Below are 11,966 nucleotides of genomic sequence, written 5' to 3'. Positions count from 1 at the left end.
GATTTATTTTGTCTATTTATTCTCATAATTTTCTCAACAATCAACATATACAATTTAAAATTAAAATAAGGTTCTAGTAAATGTTCTGGTAAGAGAAGCATTTCTGTCTTAAAATAAACAAGGTCTTTATTAAACATAATAAAGTATAATTTGTGATTTCTGCATTTCAAACATTGATTATTAATATAATGTTAAATGTCTTGCAATTTTATTCTAGTGTGATATATTATTCATATATTACATTATTTTCATATTATAAAATAATTTTCATTTTAGTTTTTTATTCATTTTTGTTTCAGTTTTAGTTTATTATTTTAGCATTAAAGCTAAACAAAATGAGAAATATTTCTAAGATGAAATATAACATTTTATATTTAACTATATTTGTTTATTTTATTTTAAGTCACAAAAAGGCTTTTTATGGTTTTGGTGAATGATAATAATCCTGATTTCTGGAAATAATCCATATGTTTATGGATAAATTCATATCAATAAATTAAATGTATTACTGAACTACACATATATGAATTTTAATTCTCTTTTTTTATTAAAATTTAAGCATTTTGGTCAATAAAATTAACAAGGTTTATTTATTAAATATAATAAAGCATCATTTGTGATTTTTTTTTTTTTTTTGCATTTCAAACATTATTATTAATATAATGTAAAGTGTTTTGCAGTTTGATTGTAATGTCATAGGCTATATTATTCATATTTTAAGTGCATTAATATATTCAATTCTTTTCATGTTTTTTGCAATTTTTATGATTTCTTCAAAAGTTTTTTATTCATTTTTAGCTTGTTAATTTAGTACATATAGCTAAACGAAATTAGAAAACATGTTTGGTTTTATTTTTTATTATATTTCAGTTTACATTGATTTATTTCAAGCAACAAAAGTGCTTTTAAAATTTTTGGTGAATGATAAAAACCCTGGTTTCTGGAAATAATCCATTTGACAACAAATTAAATGTATTACTAAACCATATGAATATTATCTTAAATTCAGATCGCACCCTGTTTGTGACCTCAGTTAAAGTGAAAATGTGTTTGTAGTTCAGCTCAACCTTTACACAAGTGTGAATCAGTGACACGCACAACAGTTCAAAGGTCATGCTGATTTGAGTTGGACTGTTTATTAGGAGCATTAGACTGAGGCTCGAGGAGACACGAGGAGACGTTATTGCGATGGGAATGCGATGTCGCTTGCGGCGGTGTGTCATGACCACGGTCACGTTGAGTCTGCTGCTGTTTCTCAGCTCACTGTGGCTGCGTAAGTAAATGCAACCTTTCACCATCTCTCACACACACACACACACACAACCCCCCTCGAGCTGTGCATTTCACTGTTTTTTCCTGTTCTCTACAGCTCCAGGAACCATTCAGGATTGTGAGCAGTCGTGGCGGCCTTGTCTGAGTGTGTTCACACACCCCAGAGCAGTGAGAAGTGACTAAAAAAACACATCACATCACTAACATGAACTTCTACTCGTGCTGATTGACACTTCCTGTCCAGGTGGCTCGGGTTGCTGTTACTGATGCTGGTGTGCTTGGAGGAAATGACATCATCAGAGAGTGTGCTGGACAGCCGTTCCAAGTGTCTCGCCTCCACCGGCATCTAAGCTCCGCCCTCGGCCCCGCCTCCGACGTGCTGCTGCACCCGTACCTGCTCTGCTGGGAGGAGCTGATCAAGTATGATATTCTTAAAGATGTAATTACAGTGGGGCAAAAAAGTATTTAGTCAGCCACCAATTGTGCATTATCCCACTTAAAAAGACAAGAGAGGCCTGTAATTTTCACTATAGGTACACTTCAACTAAGAGAGACAGAATGAGAAAAAAAAATCCAGAAAAACACACTGTCAGATTTTTAAAGATTTTATTTGCAAATTATGGTGAAAAATAAGTATTTTGTCAGTAACAAAAGTTAATGTCAATACTTTGTTATATACCCTTTGTTGACAATGACAGCGGTCAAACCTTTTCTGTAAGTCGCCTCAAGGTTTTTACACACTGTTGCTGGTAGTTTGGCCCATTCCTCCCTCAGATCTCCTCTAGAGCCGTGATGTTGTGGGGCTGTCTCGGGGCAACACAGATTTTCAAAGATTTTCTATAGAGTTGAGATCTGGAGACTGGCTAGGCCAATCCAAGACCTTGAAATGCTTCTTATGAAGCCACTCATTTGTTGCCCGGAGGGTGTGTTTGGAATCATTGTCATGCTGAAAGACCCAGCCACGTTTCATCTTCAATGTCCTTGCTGATGACAGGAGGTTTTGACTTAGAATCTCATGATACATGGCCCCATTCATTCTTTCCTTTACACGGTCGTCCTGGCCTGGAAAAAACAGCCTCGAAGCATGATGTGTCCACCCCTATGCTTCACAGTAGGAATGGTGCAATCAAGCATTCATTCTCCTCCAAACACGACAAGTTGAGTTTTTACCTAAAAGTTCTATTTTGGTTTCATCTGACCATATGGCCAATCCTCTTCTGGATCATCCTAATGCTCTCTAGTAAACTTCAGACAGGCCTGGACCAGCTTAAGTAGGGGGACACGTCTGGCACTGCAGGATTTGAGTCCCTGGTGTCGTAGTGTGTTACTGATGGTGGCCTTTGTTACTTTGGTCCCAGCTCTCTGCAGGTCATTCACTAGGTCCCCCTGTGTAGGTCTTGAGTGGAGCCCCAGATCGAGGGAGGTTATCAGTGGTCTTCTATGTCTTCTATTTTCTAATAATTGCTCCCACAGTTGATTTCTTCATACCAAGCTGCTTACCTATTGCAGATTCAGTCTTCCCAGCCTGGTGCAGGTCTACAATTTTGTTTCTGGTGTCCTTTGACAGCTCTTTGGTCTTGGACATAGTGGAGTTTGTCATAATCATAATGGACAGGTGTCTTTTTTACTGATAATGAGTTCAAACCGGTGGCATTAATAAATACAGGAAACGAGTGGAGGACAGAGGAGCCTCTTAAAGAAGTTACAGCTCTGTGAGAGTCAGAAATCTTGCTTTTTTTGTAGGTGACCAAATACTTATTGTCCACCATAATTTGCAAATTAATTCTTTAAAAATGTGATTTTCAGGATTTTGTTTTCTCATTCTGTCTCTCACAGTTGATTACAGCAAAATTGATGTAATTGCAAAATTACAGGCCTCTCTCATCTTTTTAAGTGGGAGAACTTGCACAATTGGTGGCTGACTAAATACTTTTTGCCCCACTGTATTAGGGATGAGCTGATTCATTACTCATGTTTACTGGGTTCAAGAGCGTAGCACTGAAACCCAACAGTAATTCCAGAGGATCAGCATTCACCCCTAAAAGTGATTGGGAACACCAAACCGTAAGTCATAGAGACTTAAAACTTTGTGGGATGGTAGTACCCACCATGTCTAAAACATCCCCATGGCTCGCTTCGATCGGCCTGATGGCGGCGCTACAGCGATCAAAAGTAGCCTACACTCTAAAAAATGCTGGGTTTAAAACAACCCAAGCAATCTTGTTGTTTTAACCAGCGAATGGGTTGTTTAAACCCAGTGAATAGGTTGTTTTAACCCCTGCAAACAGGTTGTTTTAACCCAGCGAATTGATTGTTTTAACCCAGTGAATGGGTTGTTTTAACCCAGCGAATGGATTGTTTTAACCCAGCAAATGGGTTGTTGTTGTTTTTTTTTTCACATTTATTTTAGTGTTTTACAAATGAGTTGTTTTTACTATAATACTATATATGCACGATAAATCGCAATAAAATTGCACGCGATTTGGCAAAGGCTGCAATAATTGCAAGCACAGCTTCTCAGAGCACTACGGCTGTGTTCAGTAATAAACGCTGCTCCGCAAGCCAGAGGGCGCTCTCGCGCAGGGAACTCCAAGTATATAGCACAGAAGTACGATAGCACACGTCATTCACGGAAGTCCATATGGAAATAAATATAGCTATGAACATCAAACTATCGGTGAGCTGAATAAACATATTAAAACACTTTGATTAAACATAACTAAATGCTTTTAGTTTTTGGAAAGATGTTTGACGCATGTTGCTTTTTCAAATGCATGTTATAAGCATCTCAAACTTGCAGTGCTTTTAGATGGAACCGCATTTACTACTGATCACAGAGCCGTCCTACACTGACAAACTGCACATAAAAGATCATCACAGCCTTTGCGATTTGATAATCACGATAAGCCAAATCGCGATAAGCATATTTTCATGTATAATGCGATTTATCGCGCAGCCCTAGTTTTAACCCAGTGAATGGGTTGTTTTAATCCAGTAAATGGGTTGTTTAAGCAAACATTTAACCCAACCGCTGGGTTAAAACAAACCCCATTTACAGGGTTTGTCCATTTTCAACCCAGAATTTTTAAGAGTGTATGTAATGGCTCCCATAACTCCAAAACCGTTTGCCGCAGACTCAAGTGTCTTATATCGTTGAAATACATTACAACGTCGCCAAGGCTCACGCCGATTGGCCTGACGGTTACGCTACAGTGATCAAAAGTAGCCTACACTCTAAAAATTCTGGGTTAAAAACAACCCAAGTTGGGTTGAAAAGGGACAAACCCAAAAATCTGGTTGTTTTAATCCAATGAATGGGTTGTTTTAACCCAGCAGTTGGGTTAAATGTTTGCTAAACAATCACTGGGTTTGTCCTTTTTCAACCCAAATCACTGGGTTTGTTGTTTTTAACCCAGCAATTTTAGATTGTATGTAATGGTTCATAACTCGTTCATCGCAGCTTAAGTGTCTTATGTCATTTAAATCCACTGGAACAAAATGCACATCTCTAATTTGATTAACAGAATTGTCAAACTGGTGAAATCTTCAGGTGTTTGGGACGAGCTCACCACAGGTTTTTCATCTGATCGGAAACAATCCAGTGCAGAAAGAGTGTCTGGAGTCTGGCTGTTAACAATTATCGGAAAAAAAGTCGGCGTAACTTTTACTAAAACAGCCATCGCTGTTGAAGAGAATGAGATAATTTCACCAAACTCGGTACACCTTTGTAGGGGCTCTGTGGTCGTGTGTAAAATGATGCGGCGAACAAAAACACGAAAACACCTATAGCTAGGCAACGGCCATTCCGACTGACTTGAAAACAGCGTGCGGTGTCTTATTACAAGGTGCTGTAAAAATATCTACGACGACACTTGCGTTTCTGGAACAACACAGCGGGCGTCGACCAATGAAGTTTGAGCGGCTGTTGTACAAGGTTTACTGAGGTCGCTCGGAACGAAACTCAGCGAGCGTCTTTGACTCGAGACCCAAGAGGCCTGTGAGAAATTTGAAAGAAATCTTCTACCGGAGTACGCCTTTGTGGTTTTCATGTGCGTAAAGGATTGTATAAATCATGCAAAAAAATAATAATTCTGCACATGCCCACGACATTCATGCCATATAGTACCCCTCATTCTGAGCAACTCTGCCTCTGCAACCTTTGCTGTCTATTGAACCATATGTTAAATATCGCAGATTATTTAAAAAAAAACTTATCTCATGAGCTAGTCCTAGGTAGGTTTCTGGCTCTACCTCGATGACTGTTAAAGGTGCACTGTGTAATATTTATGAGAATCTATTGACAGAATTGCAATATAATATACATACTGTGTGCATTCTATTGTCTGTTGTCCTATTACACCGTGTTCTAACTACACGCGACGCGATAAGCAGCGAAAAGCAACTTGTCTGTCCACACCAGGCGCCGCGACCACAAGATGCAACAAATCAATTAAAAACCACAGCCAATCAGAACAGCAAGTGGGCGGGCTCTGACGGCAAGTGCACGACACCAGAGATTAATCTTAACAGCACTTGCAAGGAAATGAATAAGTACATAATCAAATTCACAAATATTACACCATTTAAACTACTAAAAATACATACTGAGTTACTAAAACAATCGTTGTCATAGAATATACTTGTTTGTTCACAGTTTGAACGCTCTTGTTTCATTGTTTCATTGTGTTTAGTTTCAAGATCTGAGGTGAATTATCTTTAGCTGCTCTTAGTATGACAAAGCTGGGAGCGCTAAATGATATTCAGTGTAACATTACACACTTTTAACATTAAATAAAGCACATAAACACTACCTGAGATTAACATTGCCATGTTTTGTGTTGTTGTTCCAGCCGCGACGTCGCACAAAAATAGAAACCGTTTCTAAAATTGATTCATCGCGTGTCGCCGTCACGGCTGGTTATGACAAAAACTCTAATTAACATGGAAAAGATACCTTTCATCGCGTGTCACGGCGTGTGTAGATAGGACACAGTGTTAAAACACTCTATCATACATTTTAAAGAAACACTGATTAGTTTAGAGTGTATATATTTATGTAACAATAACTACCACAAATGCACTATTCATAAGATGATTCCTCAGTCTCACGCTGATGTTGTGTGTGTGGTGCAGGTTCATGGAGGCTCTGGGCCCTCTGGTGGGCTTTTTCACTCATAAAGTTGAGGAGAAGATCACACTCATCCGACAGCTCTCACTGGAAGAATCTTCCATCATTACGACCGGAGAAGCTCAGGGCGTAGCTCCGCCCCCTCACCACGCCTACCACTCAGTGCGCTCCATGCTAGAGGCGGAGCTGGAAAGGGGTGTGGTTTCCTTTGACAGAGAAACGCCTTCTGGGAGTCGGACGTTGCTCCGCCTCCATCGCTCGTTGCTATGGTTACAGTTGCTACTGGAGAAGCTGGTGACGGAGCCTGAGGAGCGGAGCATGGGTGAATTGTGCCGTGAATCTTACCTGGAGGTTTTGGCGCCACATCATCCCTGGCTTGTGCAGCGCGCGGCCGAGCTGGTTTTTCAGGTGATGCCCGACCGCAAAGTCTTCCTCCAGCTGGTGTGTGTGAGAACGCAGGAAGAGGCGGAGCCTGAGATGCGCATCATCATCGAGGCGATCCGAGAAATTCACCAACGGACACAGAGAGAGCTGGAGATCAGAAACATGCTGGACCTGCCTTAACACTCCCACACAACTTAAGCCCCATTTACACTGCATGGTTCAAGTGACCCAATTCCGATTTTCTCTCTCATGTGACACAGATCGGATAGGACCAAGCGGAAACCTCCCCCAGTTTCTGTTGAAGCCAATATGCAAGTGACTTAAAATGCAATTCATCGACTGGCCACTAGGAACAGGCTCCAGAAGGAGCAGAATCTCACTGAGCCTCATGTTAAAATGCCCAACTTTACAGCAGAAAAAAACATGTTTACAGCCTGGGACAAATTGTGGTTCTGGTCTAATTTTGCTCTTTATGAGGGGGTGAATTTTATTTTTTAACTGATTCGTTCACATTATAAAAAGCCTTAAAGTTCTGCATAATTAAGGGCGTGGCCAATTTGATTGACAGGTGGATAGCCGTTTGTCTGCTGTCTGTGAGTCATTGCGTCACTTAAGCTCCGCCCACGTCCCGCCTCTTTGCCCATTTTCTGTTATCCGGGTATGACACGTTGCCAAGATTGCTACGGCCAGCTCGTCTTTACTTTACGCTTCAATACTGCACTTCAGAATCCTATGGGTGACGTCACGGGCACTACGGCCATGTTCATATTCAGGCCTCGCTTATTTGTGGTAATAAATCCGATTTGAATCGGATACATGCATTAGCGTCTGCCATGTGAGTGGTCAAATCGGATATTCCCCAGTAAATGCGAGTAGCACGTCATTGAAAAAGGGACGGAGGCGAATGACGTCAACTCAGGTGGACACGAACTGCGATCCAGTGTTGCCAAGTCCGCGGTTTTCCTGCAGAATTGGGCTACTTTAACACAGTTCTGAGTTGCATTGGGCGGGTTTTGTTGTGAAAACCTGGCAACCCTGTCAAGGGCTCTCCTCTTTTTCTCCGCCTTACGAGAGAAATGTTTTACTGACCTTTAAAGATGTGTGGAACAGTGCAGACAGCAAAACATTGAATAATAATTTTGTCTGCGTCCATTGCATATCGCGCTGTTTTACTTCCATTCACCGGTTAAGAACGTCTTGGGCTGTTTCACCAGTGTACAGTGTAAATGCAAATATCGGATACGGGTCGCTTTTTTAAAAGATGATGTAAGCGGGTTGCCAAAAATATCGGATATAGTCACCCAATCGGAATTGTGCATCAAGACCTGCAGTGTAAATGCAGCGTTAGATATGTCTCATGTGTCCTAACACCTTATTTTTCTTCTGAGAGCATTTTATTGCAGTGCTAGGTGTATTCTTCCTATTCATCTGTGATCTGTGAAAATAGTGCGTCTCATCACTTATTTGTACACTAGATGTCACTGTTTTACTGTGCTTTTAGTTGTGTTAAATTATTTATGAGTGGTTGAAAGATGAATCTCATCAGTCTCTGTGTCTCCCTGTTTTCTTTCTTTCTGGTCTGTAAGCCTGCAAGTGTTAGTGGAGAGTAGAGCTGTTTTTGCTTCTGCTTATCTGTTTAAAGGGTTAGTTCACCCAAAAATTAAAATTATGTCATTATTGACTCCCCCTAATGTCGTTCCACACCCGTAAGACCTCCGTTCATCTTCACACACAGTTTAAGATATTTTATATTTAGTCCAAGAGCTTTCTGTCCCTTCATTGAAAATGTATGCACACTATACTGTCCATGTCCAGAAAGGGAATAAAACATCATCAAAGTCGTCCATATGTGACTAATCTGTTGCTTAGTTTGAATTTTTTGAAGCATCGAAAATACATTTGGGTCCAAAACTAACAAAAACTGTGCATTTATTCAGCATTGTCTTCTCTTCCGGGTTTGTTTTCAATCCACGTTCGCTCCCTCAGACTATAAACGAAGCTCGGGCACACCGGATAACACGTCAGCATTGTCAGGGACAGAAAGCTCTCGAACTAAATATAAAATATCTTAAACTGTGTCTGAACGGAGATCTTACGGGTGTGGAACGACATTAGGTTAATCTTTAATGACATAATTTTCATTTTTGGGTGAACTAACCCATTAAACCTCCAACACACCAACATTTGCTGGAACTATCTTCAAATGGCAGCAAAATAGACTTAAAATACATACATATTTATGGTCATAAAAAAGCAATACCTCCTTTGAAACTGTAAAGGGCCTACTTTTGTTTCTATCCACTTACAATAAAAAAATAAAAAAAAACATTGCTCTTTTGTAAAATAAAGAAAACAAACAGGATGTGCCGTCTCGATCGCTGAACTTTTTTTCTGGAGCGCGTCTCTAAAATGAAGAGACTCTAACAGAACTCAGTGAATACTTGTCACACAGACATGAACAGTATATCTCTTAAGTGTCTACTTTTAAATTATCTAATTCAAAATGACAACAAATATTCTCTGAATCTGTATGAAAAGAGAGAGATGTCAGTCGTGTCAGCTCATTGTCCGCTAATGTGAACATGACAGCGCGCTCTATTCAAACGCTAATCTGAGGCGATCAAACAGAATCAATGCTCACATCAACTCTGTAAAACGCATCAGATTTAATCAGAACCATATACTTTACGTTGTCTTGGGACGCGGTGAGGAATAATCGAGCAATTCGAGGAGCAACGGATCCTCGAGGATTGTGACGGGTAAGTTTATTCTTACGTTTTTTATTCTAATCTCAATATGAACTCGTGTCTGTAAACCACAAAAGGACTGTTAAATATGAATCATGCATTGTTATGCTTGTCTCTGTGTGTATGAATGTTAAACTGTTTCATTTACTACACATACACAAGTCCCATTAGCTTGCTGTGCATGCAGTGTTTAGCTCTAGCCAGTAAGCTACCTGTTAGCATAAAAAAAGGAATAGAAGAAGCATGAATTAGGACGGATGTGTTAACCACACAAAGAAGCTTTCTCAGCGATGCTCTCTTGTGTTTGTACCTGGTTTTGAGGAACTTCTAGTTCTTGAACTCAAAAAGGGTTCCTTGAGTAAGCATGAGGAAACAGTTCAACTCTAAATAGGAACTTGTCCAAAGAAGTATTTGATTGTCCTCATTCCCCTAACAATGCCTTTAACATCCAGTGTTCACTTCATGAGATACTTCAATTTACCAAATGGATGATGTGGCTTCATCAGCATAGATCTTAAGTACTGTTCCATCCCAATACTACATCTTCAAAGACTGAGCTCTTAGTAGCCAACAAAAGACTGAACCTTTTGGTGGTTTATTTGCATCTGGACAGTTATGTATGTGGAGTGTTTTCTGAATGTATTGTGATTTGAAAATATGGCTCATTGAAGCGGGAAAGTCTCTGTTCCCTTATTTATGAATCAACAAAAGTGTTTTTGAAGGCAGATGTTACATACATACATTCATTAACATGCTATTTGTACACAAACATGTATACATTGACTAGTTTTCCAAACTATATCGCTGTACTGAGATGAGTGAAATCGACTGAAATAACATTCCTTTGTATAAGCAATGTATTAAACTGTAAATTAACATTGATATGCTCTATAAAATAACATACGATTTGTTATTGGTGTAATATAAATGTCCACACAAAAGTCTATACATTTATAGAGCTTTGTTGGCCTGTTTTGGACAGATTATGAAGTGTTTACTGTAAAGTAGCCTAGCGTCACATCAATGAAGGTTTAGCTCGCAAATATCTGTTCATATGCTAAATATATAATATAAAATTATTCAATATAAACATTTTTTTTATGTTCTGTGTGATAATAAATACATGTATGAGATCACAAATATCATGTTTGCTGTAAAAAGTGGACATTATATTAATGTTAATCCAGTAGTTGCCATTATCAGTATACTCACATGTGTTTTGTTTCCTTCACAGATTTGATGAATCATAGTAACTAGATCCTGGCCCGCATTGGACATATTCATAAATATTAATGAAGGTGAGCTCACTGACTAGAAGCAGAAAGGTTTTTTTTTTTTCTCAAGTGCATAGAAAAACACGAGACTTCTTGGAAATCCCAAATATGTGATGTTCACTTATATATTTGAACAGGATTTGTTTCCAGGTATGACTGTGTACTCAAAATGTGCCTTTGGCTCTCAATTTATATTTGGAATATATTGTTAACTATATTCTACATAAACTGCAAAAAAAATGATATATAGATTTATTTTGTCCTCACATTCTGTCTTGTAGTTTCCTCACACATACCTGTCTCAAAGGCTCAATCATTATGCGGTTCTTTGTCATCTCAGATGTGAATAGCTAGCCTGGATGCCAGCCGAACTTAGAGCCCCACCCACAATTTTTTTAGGTCGGGCAGTTCGATCTGGCCACGCTCCATAGAGGAGTAATTATCTCCGAACAGAAACTGACCAATGAGATCATCAGGGCGGGCTTTAGACGATGACGGACAGATGATCAACAGAAACTGACCAATGAGATCATCAGGGCGGGCTTTAGCCGATGACGGACAGATGATCAACAGAAACTGACCAATGAGATCATCAGGGCGGGCTTTAGCCGATGACGGACAGATGATCAACAGAAACTGACCAATGAGATCATCAGGGCGGGCTTTAGCCGATGACGGACAGATGATCAACAGAAACTGACCAATGAGATCATCAGGGCGGGCTTTAGCCGATGACGGACAGATGATCAACAGAAACTGACCAATGAGATCATCAGGGCGGGCTTTAGCCGATGACGGACAGATGATCAACAGAAACTGACCAATGAGATCATCAGGGCGGGCTTTAGCCGATGACGGACAGATGATCAACAGAAACTGACCAATGAGATCATCAGGGCGGGCTTTAGACGATGACGGACAGATGATCAACAGAAACTGACCAATGAGATCATCAGGGCGGGCTTTATCCGATGACGGACAGATGATCAACAGAAACTGACCAGTGAGATCATCAGGGCGGGCTTTAGCCGATGACGGACAGATGATCAACAGAAACTGACCAATGAGATCATCAGGGCGGGCTTTAGCCGATGACGGACAGATGATCAACAGAAACTGACCAATGAGATCATCAGGGCGGGCTTTAGCCGATGACGGACA

General features: G+C 39.9%; 1 protein-coding gene across 1 annotated transcript; it reads left to right on the top strand.

Moving 5' to 3' along the window:
- The first annotated feature begins 910 nt into the window (after positions 1-910).
- On the top strand, positions 911-9,146 carry gltpd2a (glycolipid transfer protein domain containing 2a). The gene is made up of 4 exons (XM_067447141.1): positions 911-1,273; positions 1,370-1,440; positions 1,517-1,692; positions 6,406-9,146. The coding sequence occupies exons 1-4, from the start codon at positions 1,189-1,191 to the stop codon at positions 6,962-6,964; spliced, it is 891 nt and encodes a 296-aa protein (XP_067303242.1). The 5' UTR covers positions 911-1,188; the 3' UTR covers positions 6,965-9,146.
- The last annotated feature ends 2,820 nt before the right edge of the window (positions 9,147-11,966 follow it).

The sequence above is a fragment of the Pseudorasbora parva genome, chromosome 6 (assembly GCF_024679245.1).
Source record: "Pseudorasbora parva isolate DD20220531a chromosome 6, ASM2467924v1, whole genome shotgun sequence".
In the NCBI taxonomy this organism is placed as follows: domain Eukaryota; kingdom Metazoa; phylum Chordata; class Actinopteri; order Cypriniformes; family Gobionidae; genus Pseudorasbora; species Pseudorasbora parva.
Note: the sequence above shows the minus strand (reverse complement) of the source record. Positions and strands in the feature narration are given on the sequence as shown.